General features: G+C 39.5%; 3 protein-coding genes across 4 annotated transcripts; 2 read left to right on the top strand and 1 right to left on the bottom strand.

Annotated features, from left to right (window-relative positions):
* The first annotated feature begins 2,018 nt into the window (after nucleotides 1–2,018).
* Nucleotides 2,019–4,015, top strand: gjb10 (gap junction protein beta 10). 2 transcript variants are annotated; one of them, XM_047393191.1, is made up of 2 exons: nucleotides 2,019–2,173; nucleotides 2,541–4,015. In XM_047393191.1, exon 2 carries the CDS (start codon nucleotides 2,645–2,647, stop codon nucleotides 3,434–3,436), a length of 792 nt encoding a protein of 263 aa, XP_047249147.1. In that variant the 5' UTR covers nucleotides 2,019–2,173; nucleotides 2,541–2,644; the 3' UTR covers nucleotides 3,437–4,015. The 2 variants fall into 2 exon arrangements, with proteins under 2 accessions (XP_047249147.1, XP_047249148.1); XM_047393192.1 differs by lacking the exon at nucleotides 2,019–2,173 and adding an exon at nucleotides 2,209–2,410.
* Nucleotides 4,016–13,174: 9,159 nt separating this feature from the next.
* On the top strand, nucleotides 13,175–16,410 carry gjb3 (gap junction protein beta 3). Its single transcript, XM_047345719.1, has 2 exons — nucleotides 13,175–13,402; nucleotides 13,996–16,410. The coding sequence occupies exon 2, from the start codon at nucleotides 14,066–14,068 to the stop codon at nucleotides 14,921–14,923; it is 858 nt and encodes a 285-aa protein (XP_047201675.1). The 5' UTR covers nucleotides 13,175–13,402; nucleotides 13,996–14,065; the 3' UTR covers nucleotides 14,924–16,410.
* Nucleotides 16,411–17,863: 1,453 nt separating this feature from the next.
* Nucleotides 17,864–24,242, bottom strand: hmgcl (3-hydroxy-3-methylglutaryl-CoA lyase). The gene is made up of 9 exons (XM_047345718.1): nucleotides 24,089–24,242; nucleotides 23,799–23,882; nucleotides 23,051–23,158; nucleotides 22,856–22,951; nucleotides 22,593–22,741; nucleotides 22,434–22,497; nucleotides 22,135–22,323; nucleotides 21,896–22,021; nucleotides 17,864–18,501 (listed from the first exon to the last, which is right to left on the bottom strand). The coding sequence occupies exons 1-9, from the start codon at nucleotides 24,185–24,187 to the stop codon at nucleotides 18,400–18,402; spliced, it is 1,017 nt and encodes a 338-aa protein (XP_047201674.1). The 5' UTR covers nucleotides 24,188–24,242; the 3' UTR covers nucleotides 17,864–18,399.
* Nucleotides 24,243–25,233: the final 991 nt, after the last annotated feature.

Genomic DNA, 25,233 nt, shown 5'->3' with positions numbered 1-25,233 from the left:
AACAAGCAACTGTGCTTCCACACATGAGAAACACCTGATCATTTGTGGATGATTGATTAATTCATGGAAATGATGAATCAGTGTTCAGAAAGCTAGAAGGCTAGCACAGAGACAACAACCTGCTGCTTAACTTAAATTAAAGCATTCACTTGTGAATTTGCTCTGTGTAAATCCTTAAATTACCTTATTCTCTATTGATCTAATCTGGTTAATACCACTGGGAATGTCTCTGCCCAGCAGAAACTGCATTTTCTAAGGAAACCGGTAAAAACAACATCCTCACAATGCTGAGATCTGAGTTGATATCCTGCATCTCAGTTTGCAGCCGCAATATGGTGGGCAAGAGGGTACCCCACTAGATTGTAAGGGGAGCGGAGAAAGTCACTGGAGTGTCCCTACGAGTAGTTTTTATTTAAGAATTTAATCCTGTTTTTCTTTTTAAAATAAATGTTTTTTTTTATGCTCCATTTATGCCTGTACTGGTTTAAGGTGATATAATGTATCTGCCTGTTTTTTTTTTCCCCAGGGCTTGCGTGCTATTTATCCTGGAGTTCTAAGCTTTATCGAAAACTTTAAGACTCGCACATATTTTTTGTCATACGCTTGCAGTCTGACTTATCCAACTGCAGACTGAGGTACTGAATAAGGTCTGTCTAAAAAATCTGAATATCATTGACTAGATAATTTATTTCAGTGATTAAATAAAAAAAAAGTAAATTCCAAATTATTGCGCAGACACATATAGTGTATTTTAAGCATTTATTTCTGTGACTTTTGATGGTGGGTTTCTGAGAAACCAAAATCCAGTTTCTCTGAAAATGTCTATATTATATGAGGCCAAACAAGGATTTTTAATTCAGAAATGTACTGAAAACGATATGCATTCACATGCATTCCTGGTTGTTGTTCTTTTTACTTGAATTGCTGCATCAATGTGGAGTCACACATTATGGAGGCTACCAGACTGTGGCACTGCCAAGTGTGAAGGAAGCACAGCTTGCTTTAAGGTTTTGGGTGAGTTAGCTTGCAAGGAGATTTAACCAAGCCGGCTGGAAATTGAAAACTCTTAATCCTGGACCAATACCAGCAGCTCACATAGCTCCCAAAATCATCACTCGCTGTGGAAACCTCATACAGGACCTCAGTTCAGTTCCTCTCCACTCCTTTTCCAAACTCCATTATTTCCAAATTAAATGCAAATTTTACTTTAATCTGAAACGTGAACATTGGACTTCTGAGCAACAGTCCAGTTATTTTACTCTGTAGTCAAAGTAAAGCACTTCTGACATTTCCTTTGGTGCAGGCATGGTGTAACACAAGAAATGCGATGGTTCTGGCCCAATTCCTGGATACGTTTGTGTGGGGTGGCTCTTGAAGGACACCCAAGCAACACCTTATGGTTACCTTTCCTTCCACTAAACTTTCCTTCAATAACTTGGATATAGCTGTGAACGTCAAGTTTGCATTGGCGTTTTATGGCTTTCCCTCCTTGTAAATGTTGTCAGTAAATGTCTGCTGGGCAACTGTGAATAATAATTATTAATTTCTGTATAAAAAAAAACAATTGTATGGGTGTTATGTAATGTTCTTTCTTCTCATAGGTTTTTTTTATTTATTATTAGCTGTAAGCCATAATCATCCAAATTTACAGAAATAAACGTTTGAAATATATACTGTTAGTCGGGGTGTAATAAATCTAAATAGCTAAAACAAGTTTCACTTTTTAAACTGAATTATTTGATTAAATTAACTTTTCGATTATATTCTATATCCCTGAGATGCGTGAAACCATATGTTTGGAAAGGTTGGTCTTTCTCATAAATCCTCTGTTCTTTTCTTACCAATTTTAAATAGAAAAACATTCATATCTCTATATAAAAAGAACTACTAACTTCGGAGAGGTTGTTTTCCATAAACCTCTAAACGCTGACAATGGAGCCTTTCAACTATACCAGGTCCATTGCCCTTTATATTGGTCGAACACGTTTTTAGGTGGTGGAGCCACACCTGAGCAGGTTTAGACGAGAAAAGTCATGGCAGCCTCGCAGTTCCACCCTCTTTTCAGCTCCACTCCCGTCCCGGGAAGCAAATCTGCGGAGATTCTCATCGGGATTGTTGATCCACGGACTGCTGCTCCACTCCGACTCTGAGGCTCCGCGACTGCTTTTAAACTGTGAGTAAATTCAAACAGATCCGAGTAGGAATAATAGATTACATGCTGAAGTGAAGCTGCTTTAATGCTTTTTTGTATTTGGGGAATCTCCATTCTGCACGGAATGTACAAACTTGGAAGTCGTTAGCACAGGCTGTGGAAATGAGGGGCTGGATTTTGTAAGACTTGTCACACTCTCTGTAAGAATGAAATGAATGCTTCTGAAACTGAGATATAAGCCTACTAGACAAATAAGAGGTAAATGTGTTTTAGTGATTAAGTACTGTTTATTTCAATGAAACTTACATTATCACATGACGTTACTGAAATCTTTTTATCTTTGATGCCTTCTCTATGATTTACTGTGGTTTTTGTTTGTTTGTTTCAGGTTAGTAGATACCTGAGGTCTATCTGTGCCGTATCAGCTTTGAGGGAAGCCTTTTCTGTCTTCTATCAACAGGAAGAGAAGACAGTCTGTGAACAAACTGCATCATGAACTGGGCATTTCTCCAGGGCCTGCTCAGTGGGGTCAGCAAATACTCTACCGCATTTGGGAGAGTGTGGTTGTCCATCGTTTTCCTCTTCAGGGTCATGGTGTTTGTGGTGGCGGCTGAGAAGGTGTGGGGAGACGAGCAGAAGGACTTCAGCTGCAACACGGCTCAGCCGGGATGTCACAACGTTTGCTATGACCACTTCTTCCCCGTGTCCCACATCAGGCTGTGGGCCCTGCAGCTCATCTTCGTCACCTGCCCCTCGCTCCTGGTGGTGATGCATGTGGCCTACAGGGAGGACAGGGAGCGAAAGTACAGGGAAAAGCGTGGTGATGCCCGCCTCCGTCTGTACCGTGACACTGGAAAGAAGCGCGGAGGCCTGTGGTGGACCTACGTACTCACGCTGGTCTTTAAAATAGGAGTGGATGCTACCTTTGTCTACCTTCTCTACCACATCTATGAGGGCTATGATTTCCCCTCGCTCCTCAAGTGCAGGGAGGCGCCATGCCCCAACACAGTGGACTGCTTCCTGTCCCGCCCTACCGAGAAGAGAATTTTCACCCTCTTCATGGTGGTCACCAGCCTAGTCTGCATCCTTCTCTCCATGTTCGAGGTCATCTATCTGGTGGGAAAACGTTGCTTCGAGTTTTCTTCTGGGGACAATCGCTCTAACCGGATACAGACCACCGCGCTGTCCAGTGGATCCAATCTGGTGGAATTGAACGCTCAAAAGTTCAAGGGAAAAAGCAAACCAGATACTCCTGCACCCTCATACTACATTGTTGTATCATGAGGCACAACAGGAAAAACTTTCTGAAAGAACACAAAGACAAGGAGGAAGCAAAGCTTGCACTCCTTGCTGCTTGAAAAGACTTGTTAATATAAATTAACTTCCTGAAAAACATAATTTTTGTGTAGAGCTTGAATTTCTGGACCAGAAAATATGTCATGCTGTTGGTATTGAAAATGACTTTTAACAGAAGAACCACTACTGCTTTTGTAAAAAAAAAAAAAAAAACGTGTTTTTCTGGCTGATTTAGCCTAGACATCAGAAGCATGAGTCACTCCTCAGCTTGGCAAGTTTTACCAGCACATGTGGTTTCTCTGGGTACGATTTTCCTTGTGCTAAGCCCAACTTCAAATGATCAGCCTCTGGTTTCCCCTTTCACTCAGACCCTAAGGGTGGACTCTTCAAGCATATTTTTGTGTTTGTTGATGTCGTGTTGTGTTGCTGTATTCATGCCGGGGTGCCCGGCAGATGCAAGTATGTGGTTTTTGTAAACACAGCTGATCAGGATGTGTATATTTTACAGTGTTGAATATTCACATAATATTTGTTCATATTTTGTAATAAATATTTTATGCTTTGAAAGGGTTACTTTTCATTATTTGAAACGAATGGGGAGAGTCTAAAAGCATGGATCGTGCTTAAGAGCAGTTTAAACCATCCACCCTCTCTATAGGAAAAAGGATTTGTTGACTCTGCAAGGGCCTTGTGGTTGAGCAAAAATCTCAGCCTTCCTTCTTCTCTCATTTCCACTTTTTCCGTGTGTTTCATAAAAAAGCCTCCCTCCCCATTGGTCAGACTGATTATTCTGTTGCCAGGAGCAGTGCTTTCATTGTTTTGCCAGATTGGTACATTGAGGAGGGCAGAGGAGGAGCTGCCTACTCATTGGGTTTTATTTATTTTGACGAGTGGTTCCACCCAATGCTGGAATTCATACAGCTTGTTTTTTTTTTTTTTTTTTTATAGGCTTGATTCATGTAGTTGGACTGCAAAGTGCCAAGGCAGCGATGCTGAGAGAGTTGAAGGGGACTTGTGATTGTCTCCTTATTTGCCTTAAGGTTTTGGAATACAGCTGTTTACATCTACCTTGGCAGAACTATCAGTGACAGAATTGTATATACAAATGTAAACCAGTCAAATAGCTTTCTACAAACAAGGAGAGGATAAACTGCAGGCACCACTAGTAATAGTTCATTGGAAACCTATGAAGAGTGTTCAAGGCAATCATCCAACTATCAGTCTTCAGAAACTCTGTAATTCCTAAAGGATATCAGCAGATATATGAAAGATGGATGTTTAAACCTTTTTATGTTTAGACAGGATAAAACTGTGTATGGTGAGTTGCAGAAGTATTCACTTCCCTTGAACTGTTTCACATTTTGTCGCATTAAATCACAACTTTCAGTATATTTTAATTGGGATTTTATGTGAGAAATGAAGATGAAGTGATGCATTGTTTGCCAAAATCTGAAAGGTGAGGTCTGCTTTTGTATTCAGCCCCATTTCCTAAGTGCTAAACATCTCACAGAGAACTGTTTTAATCCATTTTCCATAAATCTGACATTGCACATCACTCCCAACCAACCTCACCCACAGTGAAACATGGTGGTGGTAGCATCATGCTGTGGGGAAGCTTTTTTTTCAGCAGGGACAGGCAAACTGGTCCGAGCTGACAGAAGATCAATGGAGCTAAACACAGGAAAATACTGGAGGGAAATTAATTAAAGGCTGCAAACTACTTGACACTGGGGTTGAGGCTCACTTTCTAGCATAAACATATAACCAGAAGCAAATGGTTTAGATCAAGGCAAGTGTATGTATTTGATTATTCCAATCAAAGTCTAGATCTAAATCAACCGGAGAATCTGTGGCAAGAGTTGAAAATGTGAACTCACACGTTACCCATCCACCCTGACTAAGCTATTTTGCAAAGCAGAATGGGGACCAATTTCCATCTCTAGATGTGCAAAGCTGTAAGCTGTTAGACACACAACCAAAGACCTGTGGGTGTAAGAAAGGTAGTTCTACAAAGTATTGACTGGGAGGGTCTGAATACATACAGGTCCTTCTCAAAATATTAGCATATTGTGATAAAGTTCATTATTTTCCATAATGTCATGATGAAAATTTAACATTCATATATTTTAGATTCATTGCACACTAACTGAAATATTTCAGGTCTTTTATTGTCTTAATACGGATGTTTTTGGCATACAGCTCATGAAAACCCAAAATTCCTATCTCACAAAATTAGCATATCATTAAAAGGGTCTCTAAACGAGCTGTGAACCTAATCATCTGAATCAACGAGTTAACTCTAAACACCTGCAAAAGATTCCTGAGGCCTTTAAAACTCCCAGCCTGGTTCATCACTCAAAACCCCAATCATGGGTAAGACTGCCGACCTGACTGCTGTCCAGAAGGCCACTATTGACACCCTCAAGCAAGAGGGTAAGACACAGAAAGAAATTTCTGAACAAATAGGCTGTTCCCAGAGTGCTGTATCAAGGCACCTCAGTGGGACGTCTGTGGGAAGGAAAAAGTGTGGCAGAAAACGCTGCACAACGAGAAGAGGTGACCGGACCCTGAGGAAGATTGTGGAGAAGGGCCGATTCCAGACCTTGGGGGACCTGCGGAAGCAGTGGACTGAGTCTGGAGTAGAAACATCCAGAGCCACCGTGCACAGGCGTGTGCAGGAAATGGGCTACAGGTGCCGCATTCCCCAGGTCAAGCCACTTTTGAACCAGAAACAGTGGCAGAAGCGCCTGACCTGGGCTACAGAGAAGCAGCACTGGACTGTTTCTCAGTGGTCCAAAGTACTTTTTCGGATGAAAGCAAATTCTGCATGTCATTCGGAAATCAAGGTGCCAGAGTCTGGAGGAAAACTGGGGAGAAGGAAATGCCAAAATGCCAGAAGTCCAGTGTCAAGTACCCACAGTCAGTGATGGTCTGGGGTGCCGTGTCAGCTGCTGGTGTTGGTCCACTGTGTTTTATCAAGGGCAGGGTCAATGCAGCTAGCTATCAGGAGATTTTGGAGCACTTCATGCTTCCATCTGCTGAAAAGCTTTATGGAGATGAAGATTTTATTTTTCAGCACGACCTGGCACCTGCTCACAGTGCCAAAACCACTGGTAAATGGTTTATTGACCATGGTATCACTGTGCTCAATTGGCCTGCCAACTCTCCTGACCTGAACCCCATAGAGAATCTGTGGGATATTGTGAAGAGAACGTTGAGAGACTCAAGACCCAACACTCTGGATGAGCTAAAGGCCGCTATTGAAGCATCCTGGGCCTCCATAATACCTCAGCAGTGCCACAGGCTGATTGCCTCCATGCCACGCCGCATTGAAGCAGTCATTTCTGCAAAAGGATTCCCGACCAAGTATTGAGTGCATAACTGTACATGATTATTTGAAGGTTGACGTTTTTTGTATTAAAAACACTTTTCTTTTATTGGTCGCATGAAATATGCTAATTTTGGGTTTTCATGAGCTGTATGCCAAAATCATCCGTATTAAGACAATAAAAGACCTGAAATATTTCAGTTAGTGTGCAATGAATCTAAAATATATGAATGTTAAATTTTCATCATGACATTATGGAAAATAATGAACTTTATCACAATATGCTAATATTTTGAGAAGGACCTGTATAAATGACTTATTTATCACATTTTTATTTGTAAAACGTTTTTAAAAACATGCATAACATGCATTTGTCTTTCTCTTCAGAATTATGCACCATCTTGTTTTAACCTATAAAATAAAACCCTCTAAAATACATTTATGTTTGTGGTTGTAATGTGATACCATGTGAAAAAGTTCAAAGGGGGGAGAACACTTTGCAAAGTACAACAAATGTAAATGTGACAGAAGTGTCATACAAAGGTGATTCGCTTTTACTTTCCTGCAATAATTCTATATAATTTTCTTACCAAAATTAATACTTGGGGTGCAGTTGCTTATTTCCTCATCTAATAAGCCTGCTACATCGATCTGTTTTTGTTTTGATTTAAAGAACAACATTACATAAATTAAAATAATCAAAACAAGGTATTTCTGGCATGAACAAAGGAGAGCCTAGTAAATGATAGGTCAATGGGTCTCTCTAAATTACTTTTAGGTGTGTGTGTGTGTGTGTGTGTGTGTGTGTGTGTGTGTGTGTGTGTGCATAGTTCTTTGGCTCTGTGTTGCCTTGTGATGGACTGGCAACCTGTCCAGTGTGTACACCATCTCTCGCCCAATGACCTCTGAAGGTAGACCCTGCAAAGATAAGCAGGTGAAGACACTTAATGGATTGAATCCTCAGTCAGGGTAATATGAAGCTACATATGTTGATCCGGAAAAACCAATATTGTAATTTAGCAGTTTTTGACAACTCTCTGGGTATGTAGGAGCTTTCTTGTAAAAATATGCAGTAGAAAGATGAGAGAAAATACTGGTACATGTGGAGAACAATTAAATACTTTTAGTCTTTAGGCATTAGGTTAGCTTGTCATTGTTGATGAAAAAATGTGTTCTTCAAATAACTTTTCCATAAAGAAAAGTCATAAAAACAAAATTGTATCTCTTCTACTGAGACTTTATAAAATCTCAAAGACCCAGATGATTATAAAAAATGCTAAAAGGTGTTTAAAAGACAGCTTGGCATTTCTGGTTCTTGAAAAAATAACATCTTCTAACCTTCAGTTGTGACTGGTGGTAAATTCAAGTCATTTTACTTTAACCAATTCATCTTCAGTCACACCTTAAGGTTTCTCAGTGGAGGTTTCCACTTGTCTGTTAAGTTAGTCAGTTGGTCATTTTTATCTGTGAGTTGTTTATCTGTCCCACTGTGTTGTGACCTGATAATCCAAATTAGAATGACTAACGGATGTCATCACTGCATTGGTAGTGGGTGACTGATGTCGCTGACACCAAGGTCCATTGTTTTTCTTTCATTTTATCTGTCTCCATAGTCCTTATGAGGTCCTTCTTCAATGTTTGGCCACATGCATATAGACTGGTTGATCAGATCTTGTGGGACAATAAGTTTTCTAATCACCTTTTTGAACTAGTCAACTCGCAAAAACAGGAGGTATGAAGGATGTGATCTTTGGATGTGAAGTTGGGAGGACTGCATTTGCTATAACTTGGAACAACTGATTTAGTTTGAGCATTTAAATCTCTTTTTGGATTTTAGTACAAGTTCAGAATATTTTGGGACATATTTATAGAGAAACAAGAGCACCTTTAATGTTTCTCTAGATTTACAAGACAAAACGAGAAAGAAACCATAGCAGTAAATATACACTTACGGGTCACTTTACAAGGAACATCTTTTTAGAACCAGGTTGGAGTCCCTTTTGATTTTGGTACTGGCTTAATTATCCATACCATAGATTCAAGGGAAGTTAATGGAAACCTTACTTAGAGATTTCGGTCTGTACAGAAATAGTAGCATCACTGAGTTGCTGCATGTTTCTTGGCTGCACATCCATGATGCAAATCTTCTGTCTCACCACATCCTAAAAGGTGCTGTGTTGGACTGAGATCTGGAGACTGTAGAGGCCATTGAACTCATTGTGTGATGTTCAAGAAATGGTTTGATGATTTAAGATTTGCAACATGATTCATGGGCTTCATGCAGGGGTTGGGGACTTTCTATACCGAGTTCAAATGTTCTCCCCCTACATGTGTGAGTTATCTGTGGGTACTCTGGCTTCCTCCCAAAGTTCAAAACAGTTCATGTTAAATTAATCCATCAATCTAAATTACTCTTACATATGCATGGTTGTATGTCCTGTTAAACTTTGTGTTGCCCTGTGATGCACTAGCAACATGTCCAGACTGTACCCTGCTTGTCGTCCACTGACCTACAGGAACCAGAGCTTTAACTACTTGAGCTATGGTTGCCTTTATATCATTTTAAATCACCCTGCCCATTCTACTAATTTTCTCTTTTTCAGCACATTCTCTGTAAGACCAAGTCATGGTTGTCCATGATATTCCCAGTTGGTTAGCAGTTTCTGAAGTACTCAGGCACCAATAATCACGCCAAAATGACTTCAATTTCATTTCTTCCCCTTTCTGGAGCTTTTGGGACCTCAGCAAATCCTCTTTAGATGCCTAAATGCATTGAAATAGTGTTTGAGATTGGCTGATTCCTGTTTGATGAAGCAAGTACATGTATTTACCTAATAAAGTGGCCAGTGACAGCATGAGACATTTTACAAATGTGCTTGCTTTGGGCATTATTCTGTTTCTCCAGCCAGACTGTCTCTGTAAAGAATCCGGCCCTCCCAGTTACGACCAGAGCCTCCCAGATCTTGTGGAAAGATCCTTTCACCCATTTCTTGGCTTCCTTCCTTTTCCAGAGCCATGAGCTGAAAATTGTGTGTTTTTTGTCCGTTGTGTTGTTCCGTCTTGTTGGGGCTCGCCTTTGGCAGAGATTGAGTCACGATGTGCATTCCTCCAGGCGTGTCCTATGCATACTGCCGTGACCAACTCTTCATCTGGAGTCAAGAACAATCATGTTCACCCCTCCCCCTCCTCGTCTAGATGGGATTTTTGTTCACTGAAATGTTAGAAAGCAGATGTTGAACTTGTTCACTAAACTGCTGTGTAAAACACGACTTTCATGAAAAGCACAGCAGTTGCAATTAGCAATATTATGAAACTTTATCCCAACAATAAAACTATTAATCCTTTTTAACATATAAATGCTGATCATAATATCTCATTCCAAATCTCAGATCCTCAGTTTTCTCTGTTTGTTTGTTTCTTTAGATTATTGAGAACTGTGCTGTCTATGAAACGAAGGGCTTGGCATGGAGTTATATTAAATCTCTGTTATGTAAACACAGTATTTCATAGTTCTGAATAGGAGCAAGTCTGCAAGAGCAGGCACGCTCTGGTGTAGCTCAGGCATTCTAGCAAACAGACTAAAGAAAAGACACAAAAGCTGCATTTTGACCTTACATAAGTTCAAAGGGAGAATAATGCTGAGACCTCTGGGGAAGAGGTAAATGGCGTGACTGTTATTTGAGCAGGGCAGGGTTAAAAGACTGTAAGGCACACAATAATCCTTTTTGTAGTATTTTTTATATTTTGAGCTCTCTCTGTAAAAGATTATGTAAAAAGTAATTTTTAATCAGATAACGAATCGCGAAGTAACAAATTTCCAAACAATGCATAACAGCATCCTGTGAAACCAGCTCACAACAAAAAACCAGAGGATATGCACAACAACAAAAAAATGTATTCACGTTAAGGCGTGCCGACCTCTTGCGTGCACTGCTCAGTACCGTCAAAGATGTTGAGACAAAAAGGCAATCCTGTTCCTGGAAACCTAAAACGAGGAAACAAGAGTGTCTCCAAGAGTGTGTCCCAGAAAAACAATCACTGCAAAACACAAAGTGCTGGTAGGCATGTTTTAAATCCTGCATCATGAAGCATGGAAAGTTTCCAGTTGCGAGACTCTACGAAAATGTTCATTTGCTGTTGTTTGGTTTTACCCTTTATTTCTCCTCTTACTAATAAAAACGGTATCATAGGGTTAACACAGTAACGGTAAACTCAAGTACCACCTAAGTTTCAAATGTAACACCATCTTTACAGTTTGTAAAACAGTAGTACAACATCACACAGACCTTTTCAGTTTTTCTATGTTACAGTCATATTCACAAAAATTTGAAAATGCATGCTGATGAGGCTCGGTGGTCAGATTAAAAGTAACTTTCGAAAATAACAAACCTTAAGTAGGTATTAAACATAGTTTTCATTAAGCAGCATTTCTATATTTAAAATGTTTTTTGATTGGTCTGATGCAATATTCTAATCTTAAATGTTGTGTTTTCTTTGGCTGTAAGTAAATCATCATAATTTACAGAAATGGGGTGTGGATGATTTCCGAGCCACTATTGGACCTGATGAAGCACAGAGGTTTACCATTCTCAATGCTAGTGCACAGAAGACAGCCTGTAAAAAAATGCAAAGGTTTGCTCCACTCTTGGCAAACTTAGAGTGGATTCATTAATTGCAGCTGAAATGGACTGAGCTGGAAAAGTCAATCAACGTTACATTAGCATATACATATTGAACATGTCCTGTTATAAAGCATCTTTGATATTATACAGTTGAAAATTTAAAGCTGGAAAAAGAACAAAAACATCCCCAAAACTTGGAATTCTGGGAGGGAAATTCAGAGGACTCTCACCTGAGCTCAAAATCCAATATGGCCACCTGCATATGTAAAAAGGTTTATTTGGACTTTTGATGACTTCTACCTCATCAAAGCATTAAAGCTCACACACAGTTATTTACACACTCCTCTAGTGAACAGTGTTTGGAAGTAAAACGTACAGGCAGATACATGAATTGTTTTTGTCTTGTATTTCTAATAGCAGCTGAACATTTTAATTGGCAAATCCCACTGGTTGGAACCTGGAACTTAAACAAGGTTAAGGTTTTATTTGATGTCATTCTCAGATACAAGCTTGATCTCAAGAGGTGAATTGAAAACAGTAAAAGCAGCCTCCAGCACCTTTTCCTGCACAACTGAAAATTACATCTGATGCCCATGTAGCTAGGAAATAAAAATGGGCCCCAGATGAGATTCTCCATAGGTTACATACAGCAACTTCCCTATGTAAATTATCTTTATATGTTTCCTGCAGGACAACTCTGGGTGGAAGTTGCGACCCGGATGGGTCCTAGATGTGTTGTGAACTCTGAAGAAATATGAGCTAATGTTAATACCTACCGCAGACCTAACTATGTTTTATATAGGGTACCCAAATGGGTTTTGCCAATTCTTTCTGAGTAAAATCCATATGTGTCTCGATCTCAAGGTGTTGGAGTTTCTTTCTAGATCTGTTTCCTCCCTGTTGTTTTTCTTCTCTAGTTGTTGTTATTTTAGTTAATTCACTGCAGATTAGGTTCTTGGTTCATTCTTGTGTTTTGTTACTTTTAGATATTTCTGTTATTTCCCTGGACTTCTCCATGTTCCTGCTCACCTGTGTTCATTAGCCTCCCTCCTTCAGTTGTTCTGCAGTCTCCCTGCCACAACTATTCCACATTTCATCTGATTAGCTATTCTGGTTTGATCATTTCTCCATCCTGCCTCTGTATGTAAGCTGCTCGGTTTTCATTGTTCTTCACTGGATTCTACTGTTTGCCTGCCTGCTCCATGTTTTCCCGTCTGATCCTCTGGCTGTGTTCTGTGTCTTGCCTCTCCGTGTAAATGACCAAGTTCAGTTGTCATTAAATGTTTCTACTCACCATGTGGCTCCTGAGCTCCTGTTTGCACTTTGGTCTTGCAAGAAACCAGCACTCCATAACAATATTGGACCTATTTACTTGTTGGGTTGGTGGTTCACTATCATCCACTTCATTACTGTTAATACGTTCCTATTCATCTTATGATTCCTAATTAAATAATTCATACTAAATGTGTTCTGAGTACCACTAAAGGCATTCAGCTGAATTTATTGCTGGGGTGGAAGAAAGATTCAAGAAAACAAGGAAGTCAAACAAAGGAACATAGGAAGATTAAAGACCATAATATAGATTAAAACGCCTGATTAACGGGTTTGTTTGGCTCAAGACGTTTCAAAAAGAGTTGTCTTGTTAAAAAGCGTCTCTGCTGTTATACAGTGGTTTATGGGGACGTTTTTCTCCGAATTAGATGTAAAAAAAAAAAAAAAAAAAACTCCAGTTGTGAGATTAATTTGTCTTTAAGGGTGGCGAGAAGCAAACACAGAGCAAGGGAGGGAGCAGATCTGGGAACATCTGCGGCAGCTCCAGTTTTTCTTCTTTTTCTTTAGCCACACCCAGGGGTGCATTTCTCCCCGCTTTGCGCTCCTCTACCTGTCCACGGGAGCCAAAGCCATGCGTGAAAAGATCGGAACGAAGTTGAAGTAAAACGGAATAAAGGGGAAATGAATAGGCTGGGGACTACTTTAATGAGCTATGGATTAAAACATCTCAAAGTAAGTATGTTTTCAGGGATCTTAGAAGGATTTGGCAATATTCAGCTTCGCGTTTCAGCCCGAGAGAAAAGGTCTAGAAGTGGTGGTTGAGCAGACTTACAGATATCTGTCTGATTATTTGTGATTTAGACTATAAATATACAGGCTCGGAAGAATCCTTTCCATGAAAATGTGTCCACATAACACGGAGAGTTCGTGCGTAAAAGCAGCTTTTTTGTTAATTTGCTTTAAGGCGCACTAAGATTCTATAACAGGCTTGCTTCAACAGTAAAAAAAAAGAAAAGAGATGTTGTGACCTCATTTTGAATGTGAACATTTGCCTTAAACGTGTGAAAGAATGGGGACTAAGTAGTAAACGGTTTGTATATGTGCTTGGTTCAGCTTGTTTTCTTGTTAGCAGTTGGACCACAGGCCTTAACATGGCAGATTTTACTAAAGCCTTCATGATTTCGTTAAACATCACAAGTTAAAGATGTTTATATTTTCAATCAGCTTTGGATTATGAATTCCTGATATTTACCCCCTGGAAAAATTTCCCTGAAAACTCAACTCTGAAAAAAGGGTCATCCATTTTTTTATGTTTCCACTTCCAGGTCTGAGGAGAGACGGTAACCATCAAGAGTAGATTTTCAGACAAGAGATATTTGACCACAAGTTTGCAACATGGACTGGAAAACCTTCCAAAGCCTTCTCAGCGGAGTGAACAAATACTCCACTGCGTTTGGGCGGGTATGGCTGTCGGTGGTGTTTGTGTTCAGGGTGATGGTGTACGTGGTGGCGGCCGAGCGAGTGTGGGGCGACGACCAGAAGGACTTTGACTGCAACACCAAGCAGCCAGGCTGCCCCAACGTCTGTTACGACCACTACTTCCCCATCTCCCACATCCGCCTGTGGGCGCTGCAGCTCATCTTTGTCACTTGCCCGTCCTTCATGGTGGTCATGCATGTGGCGTACCGCGATGACCGCGAGCGAAAGCATAAGGCCAAGTTTGGTGATAACAGCAAGCTGTACAACAACACGGGGAAGAAACACGGAGGCCTGTGGTGGACCTACTTGATCAGCCTCTTCGTCAAGACGGGCATCGAGATCGCCTTCCTTTACATCCTCCACAGAATCTACGACAGCTTCTACCTGCCGAGGGTGGTCAAGTGCGAGGAAGCACCCTGTCCCAACCAGGTGGACTGCTACATAGGTCACCCCACCGAAAAGAAGGTCTTCACGTACTTCATGGTTGGAGCTTCGGCCCTCTGCATCATCCTGAACTTATGCGAGATCATCTATCTTATCTCCAAAAGAATTGCGCAGTGTGCGAAAAATATCAAAAGGCGCAATCGCAATGCAGCTCTGCATCATGACGACTACACCAACGACAACTTCAACAACTACAACATGACTCTGCCAAAGAGAGTTCTGGAGGACAAGCCTCCGTCCTTCAACAGTGTCTGCAAGCCATTGTCCCGGCTGGAAGTGCACGGGATGGATCCAAAGATACGGGCCTCTGCTCCCAACCTGTCCTTATGATGATCATGTCTAAAGTCAGGCCAAAGCTCAAGAGCCGAGAACTGCTTTGGCTGGATCCCAGGTTACAAAATAGCAGAGATAGACCCGTGAGCCAGACTGCAGTATGTCTCAGAGCCTGCGCTCTGAGTCGTCAGTACTTGATTCATTGCGACTTTCTGTCCGCATCTAAAACTCTCAAAGAATCGTTTGAACTTTGGTTTCCATGTCAACAGCAACAACATTTACAAGCCAGCTGTTAAATCTAGGTTTGATTTGTTATGTTGTTTTTGGACACAGTAAATATCTGTGTACCATTTCAGTGCTTATGCTTTTTGAAACAAACCTGTGAAAGTTCTCAGTTCTTCTGATTCATGTTTTGACATGGGGAGGAAGGGAAATGAGTGTCACAAAAGAAGCAAAGACACACCTGGTGGAGGTATTTACCAGTTTGCCAGTGTCTACAGCGGTGTGTCAGAGCCTGCTGTGGTAATCTAGGGTTTATTTATCCCTTAAAAAGGGATTTTTAAAATCAATTTTATACTAAAGTTATGGCTTTACCTTCACAATTTTATTTTAAGTCAGTGTAGAAAAGGAAACACTGGAACACTGGATTATGGATGCTTTAGAGCTCATATAAATAGTACTTAAAGGTGTTTAAAGATTATCTTTTTTTAATCTCACATAAAAATCAATCACATGAATAAAGTGCATTTGTTTTGTATTTCATGTTTTTAAAATCCTTGCCCTGTCTTAGGTTTGTCCTGCTGAGACTCCGTGTGTTTTGACATGCACGTTCACAGCCTCGCCTGATCCAAGACCACTGTTGATTCAAATCAGCCCAAAGGAATGCTGCTGTTTAATTCAGTCTCTACTGCACAGTCAGGTCGGACAAAAACTGGACAGAGTTGAACGCGGCCTGGTAAACTGTAACAGTCCAATCTGGACGGCAAGAGGAAATGTATTCATCGCAGCTGCTGTTAATATTTGCCATTTTTATAAAAGTGTAAATATATAAAAGTTTGTGTCTTTGCTGAATTTGAATTGAGACTCATTATTAAAAATAAGCAACCTTTACAAGAGAAAATCTACCATGAAAAGACATTTTTATTCTCACAATGGTGTATGATAATGTTATTTAAGGAGTTGGTCACATTTTACAATGAATCCTGATATCCCCAGCAGTAATAAATACCAGAAATGCATCTGAACTTGCTGTGATTCATTATAATGAGCCATTTTCCATTGTTTCCAATAACTGTTATGCACGTTTTCAAGGGGGTGCAGGGACCGGTATAACAACTTACTGAACATGTCATTCAGGTCTCTCCATTAACTGTAATGCTTTTTGTTTGTCTTGGATCTTTTATTGGAACTGGAAATTTCCCATAAAGACAATAAGGAATCTACTCATTCAGCAGTCTTTAAGTCATATTGGACATTGAGTTCATAACATTTGCCTAGTTGGATTTCAAGTGTTCTAACGAATAATAAAACAACACGGTGCTAAAGTTGTGTTCTGATTTTGTATAATATGGTAAAATGCAATTGCAATGTTTTTTTTTTAAATAATCTGAAAAAAAAAATCGACACTTTTAATCCTTAACAAAAATATCAGTTTGTGATCAGGAATAGCTTTATTTTTCTTTCTTTTTTTATACATATATAAAAAGAATTTTAATGCTGTGGCTGCCATGTAAAAAAAACCAAAAAACTATACAGGTAAAACCCAGGAGTGAAAGGATTTATGGGCCAAAAAGCAGTGAAATGGCTTTTCTAGTCATAATGACGCTCCATTAGCTTTAACACTAAAGCTGTATTCATTCTAATGCACAGCTGGCAAGCAATTTAGGATTAAGTGCCTTGCATAGGGGCACATAGGCATGTGGCACCAGAGGATGCCTGAACAACTTCTCCAATTTCAAGACAGCTCCTCTTCCCACAGACACCCTTATTGTTGAGTGTGTATATCTGTTAGTGAGGTAGAAAAATCAAATGTAATCATCTTAATCCATGTAAAACGCAGATGTTTTTCTTCAGCCAATGGAATGAGAAATAGTTTCTCTTAGACACTCCTCCAAAGGGAAATAAGAGAGGATGTCATTCATAAATCACAAACAGCTTCAAGAAAATAGCAAACAAAACATGACTGTGTAAAAAATCTGCATTTGCCAAAAGGCCGTGGGTACCTTGTTAAACGAATGGCATCGTTAACTCTTTGAAATACTAGAACATTTTAAAGAAAAAATTTTGGCCTTTTGGCCTCTGTCAGAAAACTGATCATCATTGGGTCCATTTAGCAAGATAATGAACCAAAACATATGAGCAATTCGGCACAGAAATGATTCTTCTGTAGCTGTCTGAGTTGATCAGAAATAGTGTAAAGATTACCCAGACTTATGGTTGATGGAGCCGAGCTGTAATCCTCCAGGGCCGGTTTCCTGCCACTTTTAGATGCCGCTTCAACACAGTTGAACCAAATAATTAGATCGTTATCAGGACTCTGTTGAACTTGACAAAATGCTGAGGAGCTAATTCGGATATTGGATGTGTGGGACCAGGGACACATCTAAAACTTGCAGGACACTGGACCATGAGGACTAAAGCTTAGCACCCGATTCTGAGGATGGATGTCCAACTCCAGTCCACTGATCTATAGATTGTACAGAGACGATTAGTCAAACATCTCTCTGTATGCTTCAGCCTTGTGAAGGTTATGGAAGACTAGGTGCTGTCCTACTGGTAAAACGGGTTCTGTAAACAACAGGAGGAAATGAGATACATATGAAAAACCCATTTCTAACATGAGGCTCCCCCATTGCACATGGAATAAATATACTTAAATTAAAAGCTGGATCTCTCATGTTTCCAGTATGGGATGATACTGCTTCCATAAAACTAATTTATATTAAGGCTTTTTACTTGTAATCTTATCAAGGGAAATAAAAGGTGTTCATTCACAAATTACAATGTTAAATAATTTTATTATTGAAACTTACAACTTTCGTAAATATTTACATGTTTTATTTAAAAGAGAGAAATAAATTAAATATGCCGAAACACTACATCAAAAAGGACAATTTTCACCAACCATTGGAATGCCCAATCTTCAAAGTTTCCACAAATACTTCCTGATCAAATACTTCGTAGTGAAATATTTCTGTCTTTTCTGACAAGAGTGATTTTAGGCAGTATTTACTGGATCATGTATTATTAAGAACAAAGTCCACTCTTCACTTTCCATCCATTTACAATGAAGTAACAAAAATAATACCTTTAAAAAGGACTTGTGGTCATGAGTGAAACCTTACAAATTACACTTATATTTGATAAGGCACTGATATAATTATCAACACAGGTGACCTGTGAACAAATCTAATTTTTAACAGCAACCTATAACAGACGTTAAGTCAAGTCATATTTTATATTGTTTAATTTAACAAACAAAGGATGATATCATCTTCAGTTTGTGGAAAAAGCAAAAAGGTCCAGTTTTGTTTCTACAGTTTGCAGGTGGCTTGTGCCACTTTGGAGCTGGTCTTCCTGTTGAGGGTCCGACAGATAAAAGCTCCAGCATCCATCAGCTTTGAGAGCTCCACTCCCTGAGGCGAGAACACAGAGTCACAGGATAATTGACTAGAGAAAAAAGCTGAAGTGTAACAGAGTAATCATCCAGTGCTGAAACGGTTATTTATATTTAGAGTTTACATGCAGAGCAACAACAGCAGAAGCAGACTGGTTCAGGGCAGCAGAAAACAAAAACAGAATGAAATTATTTCAAATGGGTGAAAATTATTTAACTGCAATATGGTATAAAATACTACTGGAAAATATTGCTCTTAAAGAGCATCTACGCCTGTTTTTTCTAACATGAACACATATTGGTGAAAGAATATTTACTCTCCTAATCATTAGCAGTGTCTATTGTTAGCAATAAGAAAACTACAGTCACAAGATGAGTCACTGAAATTGGCTGATTTTCCCTTGATTTACTGATCAAACATTGAAAAATCCAAAATTTTCCCCCTCTTCATCAAATGCATCTTAGGTACAAAACTCAGTTTTTTGGCCTATAAATGCATCAACAAAAAGCATGTTTGTTTGGTTTTTTTTTATACATATCATTTGTGTTTAGTTAAAAACCAAAAGAAAATCCAATAAAAAAAAAAAACGTCAAAATATTTTTCATTGAATCAAAGCTAATATCTATGACAAGCAACCTTAAGCACATGTTTTACCTTTTATGATCAATGGATTTAATTGTTAAGTAAAAGTGAATTTTATACTGGAAGATGCTGAAACACCAGTGTCACCTTTTAAAGTGAAGTAAGCTTAACATCAATATTAACTGAGAGGGTGGCAACCATGAAAAGATTTTGTTCCAAAACTGACACCTTCAGGCTCATCTGAAACTTGCAGCTCACAATATTGAGAAGCCAAATGTCTTCTGGAGAGAAGCTTTATGGCCATATGAGACAAAGATTGGGCTATCTGACAACAACGACATGAAGAATGTTTGGAGGAAGCAAGGTGATTTCTCTCGGATACCTCCACCAAAATGTGACTCAGATGAATCTCAGCTGTTAGTGTCTGAACAGTAACACAATTCATGCAACTGAATACATCTGAGATGATTGCTCAGCTAACTGCCCACCCAGAGGCTACATGTATCTGCATGTAAAGCATAAAACTGTGATCCAGTAACTCTGATTTTTAATGCCAGTCACTGTTAGACTGGTCTACTTACATCCTGATCAGAATGTTAATACTAGGTCTAAACAGGGTCTGTGATGTGCTGTGCCCTTAATGCCCTGATGTACTGGTCCTTCTCAAAATATTAGCATATTGTGATAAAGTTCATTATTTTCCATAATGTCATGATGAAAATTTAACATTCATATATTTTAGATTCATTGCACACTAACTGAAATATTTCAGGTCTTTTATTGTCTTAATACGGATGATTTTGGCATACAGCTCATGAAAACCCAAAATTCCTATCTCACAAAATTAGCATATCATTAAAAGGGTCTCTAAACGAGCTATGAACCTAATCATCTGAATCAACGAGTTAACTCTAAACACCTGCAAAAGATTCCTGAGGCCTTTAAAACTCCCAGCCTGGTTCATCACTCAAAATCCCAATCATGGGTAAGACTGCCGACCTGACTGCTGTCCAGAAGGCCACTATTGACACCCTCAAGCAAGAGGGTAAGACACAGAAAGAAATTTCTGTACGAATAGGCTGTTCCCAGAGTGCTGTATCAAGGCCCCTCAGTGGGAAGTCTGTGGGAAGGAAAAAGTGTGGCAGAAAACGCTGCACAACGAGAAGAGGTGACCGGACCCTGAGGAAGATTTTGGAGAAGGGCCGATTCCAGACCTTGGGGGACCTGCGGAAGCAGTGGACTGAGTCTGGAGTAGAAACATCCAGAGCCACCGTGCACAAGCGTGTGCAGGAAATGGGCTACAGGTGCCGCATTCCCCAGACCTGGGCTACAGAGAAGCAGCACTGGACTGTTGCTCAGTGGTCCAAAGTACTTTTTTCAGATGAAAGCAAATTCTGCATGTCATTCAGAAATCAAGGTGCCAGAGACTGGAGGAAGACTGGGAAGAAGGAAATGCCAAAATGCCAGAAGTCCAGTGTCAAGTACCCACAGTCAGTGATGGTCTGGGGTGCCGTGTCAGCTGCTGGTGTTGGTCCACTGTGTTTTATCAAGGGCAGGGTCAATGCAGCTAGCTATCAGGAGATTTTGGAGCACTTCATGCTTCCATCTGCTGAAAAGCTTTATGGAGATGAAGATTTCATTTTTCAGCACGACCTGGCACCTGCTCACAGTGCCAAAACCACTGGTAAATGGTTTACTGACCATGGTATCACTGTGCTCAATTGGCCTGCCAACTCTCCTGACCTGAACCCCATAGAGAATCTGTGGGATATTGTGAAGAGAACGTTGAGAGACTCAAGACCCAACACTCTGGATGAGCTAAAGGCCGCTATCGAAGCATCCTGGGCCTCCATAAGACCTCAGCAGTGCCACAGGCTGATTGCCTCCATGCCACGCCGCATTGAAGCAGTCATTTCTGCCAAAGGATTCCCGACCAAGTATTGAGTGCATAACTGTATATGATTATTTGAAGGTTGACGTTTTTTGTATTAAAAACACTTTTCTTTTATTGGTCGGATGAAATATGCTAATTTTGTGAGATAGGAATTTTGGGTTTTCATGAGCTGTATGCCAAAATCATCCGTATTAAGACAATAAAAGACTTGAAATATTTCAGTTAGTGTGCAATGAATCTAAAATATATGAATGTTAAATTTTCATGACATTATGGAAAATAATGAACTTTATCTCAATATGCTAATATTTTGAGAAGGACCTGTATATGTTCAGCAGCTGAGATGTTAAAACACAGTGGTGAGATTACTGTTTAATGGTTAAAAAAAGAAAATGGAAGTAATCGTACCAGATATTGTAATTTTCAGCAATAATATTGCAAAAAATATATATATATGATCCTGATATCCAGCAGCCCCTATAAAAACTGGATATGGAGCAGATAACACAGACTAACATTAACCTGACCTCAATCCATTTATATAACAATGAACCTGTAAACTTTAAACCAACCAATTTAATGAAAAATAGATAAATATCCAGCAAGAAATGTGTCGCAAATTTATCGATGGCAAAAAATGTGTGGCGAGGTGCAATTTACTTAAGGAAATTGATCCAGATATAACTGAGGGTGTATGTAAACATATGAGAAAATCCTCAATAAATTCAAACCTGTGTGCCCAGTTCTAGTTAAAAGATAAATAATTGTACACGTGGCTGTTCCATCCTATAAAAAGAAAGGTTCAACTAAACATTAAAAACTCACCTGCCAATTATGAGGGTATATAAACTTACCAGAACTCTAATCAATAACTGGTTTTCCTCCTAACAAACTCCAAAGAAAAAAAAAAGTGGATTAAAAAAATTGATTTCTTACCGTTTGAATCCCAAGTCCATGCAGCATGTAAACAACATCTTCAGTTGCAACATTCCCAGAGGCACCCTGAGCGTATGGACAGCCCCCTAATCCAGCTACTGAAGAGTCTACTACACTGATTCCCATCTGAAAAACACAAGCTTAACTCTGATTTGACTGTGTGGTCACTTTTATACTAACAGCAGCATAGATTGTTTTAGGCATAGTTTATAGATTCAGAAACATGAACCCAACCTGACCTGTAAGGCGATCAGGATGTTAGCCAGAGCCTGGCCATAAGTGTCGTGGCAATGCACGGCCAAAGCACTGACTGGCACCTCTTTGCTCACAGCTTCTAACATTTTAGTCATACTTCCAGGAGTCCCCACTCCAATAGTGTCACCCAAAGAGATCTCATAACAGCCCATAGAGTACAGACGCTTAGCTACCTGCGAGACAGAGACAAATCTTATGTGCTTTTTGCCTGGTTGTTTTGCAAAGAATGATGAACTACTCTAATTCGCTGAAAGAATTGGACATGTATTAAGCCAAAACTCACATGTGCCACTTTTTTCGGTGCCACCTGCCCTTCATATGGACATCCAACAACGCACGAGACATAACTGCAGTGACAAGAAACATGGATGAAAGAGTTTAAGATCAAGTCCAAATAATTTGAAGGGGTTACTGAGAGTGGAGAGGATGCTGACAATCATACCCTCGAACTGGCACAGCAGCTTCTTTAGCTGCTTTCATAACCTCGTCAAAACGCTGTAAACTCTCCTCCACTGAGCAGTTTATGTTCTTCCTGCTGAACAGCTCTGACGCAGCACCAAATATGGCCACCTCTGAAGCTCCCGCATTTAGCTACAGTATAAAGGCACAAAAGCTGTTTTAGAGCCATCGCCTACAGCATTAAAGCTGGAATACTCAGTACCTATTCATGGCTGAAGCGTAATGACAAGAATGTGCTGCACTCACAGCAGCTTGAAAACCTTTCAGGTTGGGGGCGAGGACTGGATAGGACACTCCAGGTTTCTTACTGATACCCTTCATCACTTCCACCTGATCTGCCATCTGTTTAAACAATAGAAACAAGTCAGCATTCAAGAAACCAAGCCCAATGAATCCCTTCACACTGCAGTCTCTGAGTGGGGTGTGTCATAGACTGCTTACCTGAGGAACCCATTTAGGGGACACAAAGCTGGTAGCCTCAATGACTGGGAGTCCAGACTCTGACAACATGTTAATTAAATGTATTTTTGCCTCTGTTGGAACGACAGTCTGATAAGAGAAAACAATAAAAACACAAAGAATATCAGGTGATAAATAACGCTGACTATGCATGACTCACAGTCCACCAGGTTACACACATCACTTTATCATCAGCTGTGCATCCTCCCATGTTTCTGACATCATAACAGAACAGAAACAATTAAAACTATGAAGTATGAAAATCAGTCAGCACGATGGAATTAGGCCTAAAACTGCTTTGCTGTAATACAAAATCACTTTTATATAAAAAATATTATAAGAAGAAACCATATCAGAGAGTTGTCCAACCAAGTTCATATTTGATCTTTTTGTTCTATAAAGACTGTACTGGCAGTGTTTTATACAAATAGAAATTAAAATTAATCAATTTATATAATATAATTATCCTGTTCTAAAAAAGTCAAATGTTTTTGTTGTAATTTAGATTTTTTTTAAGCTAAAAATACACAATATGTCCCCATTTCTTTTTTAACTATAGTCCTGACAGAAATAGACGTATGAAGAAAGCACCTGCTTCCCCTGAAAACTGAGTGGGAAAATGTAGTTTTACATCGTGATTAACATTAGTTTCGTTATATTATGGTTGGAAAATTGAATATAAACAAAACAGAACAAAAACAATTATACTGATACATTTATTCAGGTGTACCTTTTCATTTTGAAGACCATCTCTGGGTCCCACTTCCACTATTTTCACCTTTGCTGGAAGAGCATGAGCAGCTCTTACGCTAGCCTAAAATCAAGAAAACACACATAAAACCACCAAGATGTAACAGCTAGTTAAAAGAGTCATAGCTGAAATGTGGGATATCTTAGAGGTTTACCAAACAAAACTAGCTTCATGAGGAAGCTAACAGATTAGCCACCGGTGTTATTTAGGCCACTAAATCAAAGCGCCCAGTTCAAGCGGCGGGAAAATAAAAACACAAAATAGCTCACCGTCTTTTCCTTTGGCGCGGAGCTGAACCCCAAATACTGCTGGCCCATTCCTAGTCTCAAAGTGCTTCTGTTTACAAATCTCATAGCCGCAGCCATCATTAGCTGGCTAGCAGCGGACTGACGTCATACTTCCGGGGTTATGACGCTTCCTTTAAAAAATAAAAATAAAAAAAGAATGCAGAGGCGCCCTCTAACGGTCAAAATGGGTGTTGAAAAAATACGGAGATGGAAAAAAGTCACATGTTCTGTGCATACATTGCACTTGTATTGCTTTCAGTTTTTATACAAATGGAAAGATTTTCTTCTGGTCCCGTGGTTTGAAAAATATATTGCTTAATTGGATGTACAGCTGTTTTAGAAGAACTCTAAGTCACTTTTATCAGTAAAAATGGGGCCCCACAAGTGTCAGTGGCAGAACAAAGAGGTCAGAAAAGTTACTCCGGGTCATATCACCTCTTTACAAATATATACCCGTTTTGTACATATAAGATAGTTTGTCCTAAATTACTTCAACTCTGTACCTGAAACACAAACCCAGTTTATAGACAACTATAGATTCCATGTTTGTTTCTCTTGATAGTTTGGGTCTTAATAAAATTTGAAGATGGCAAAAAAACAAAAAAAAAAACACTAAAATCCATACAATTTATTTTAATTGCATATTGCATACCCTAAAAACTGGGTATTGTGCCTCATTTCTATTCATTGTCATTCTGATACCTGGTAAGGCAACTTCCCTCATCCAAACAAATTAAGAGATTTCTTTCCCTAATCAAACCAAATTAACTGTTAGTAACTTTTCCTTTTAAAAACTGTCTTAACGTCACAGTCCCCTTACTTTATGGGGTGTGTATAGGTGAAAGAAAATGACTTAATAAACTAGGTAGGTATTAAAATATGGGTTATACAAAAAGTTTTTTTTCCCTCTGTATTTCTGCGGGCATGCTTCCCAAAGCTGAGGTACATGAAAGGCCCCAAAATAAACTTTTAAACATATTTCCCCCTGCATGTTCATCTTTAAATCCTTTTGTGTTCATTGGATTTAAAACATACCATTGCATTTTGCTCCTTTCAGTGACAGAATCTACTTAAAAATAAGCTAATACTGCTCAGAGTACTTTCTCTTGTGTTTCATGCATAAACTA

This window comes from Girardinichthys multiradiatus, chromosome 19 (genome assembly GCF_021462225.1).
Source record: "Girardinichthys multiradiatus isolate DD_20200921_A chromosome 19, DD_fGirMul_XY1, whole genome shotgun sequence".
Taxonomy (NCBI): domain Eukaryota; kingdom Metazoa; phylum Chordata; class Actinopteri; order Cyprinodontiformes; family Goodeidae; genus Girardinichthys; species Girardinichthys multiradiatus.
Note: the sequence above shows the minus strand (reverse complement) of the source record. Positions and strands in the feature narration are given on the sequence as shown.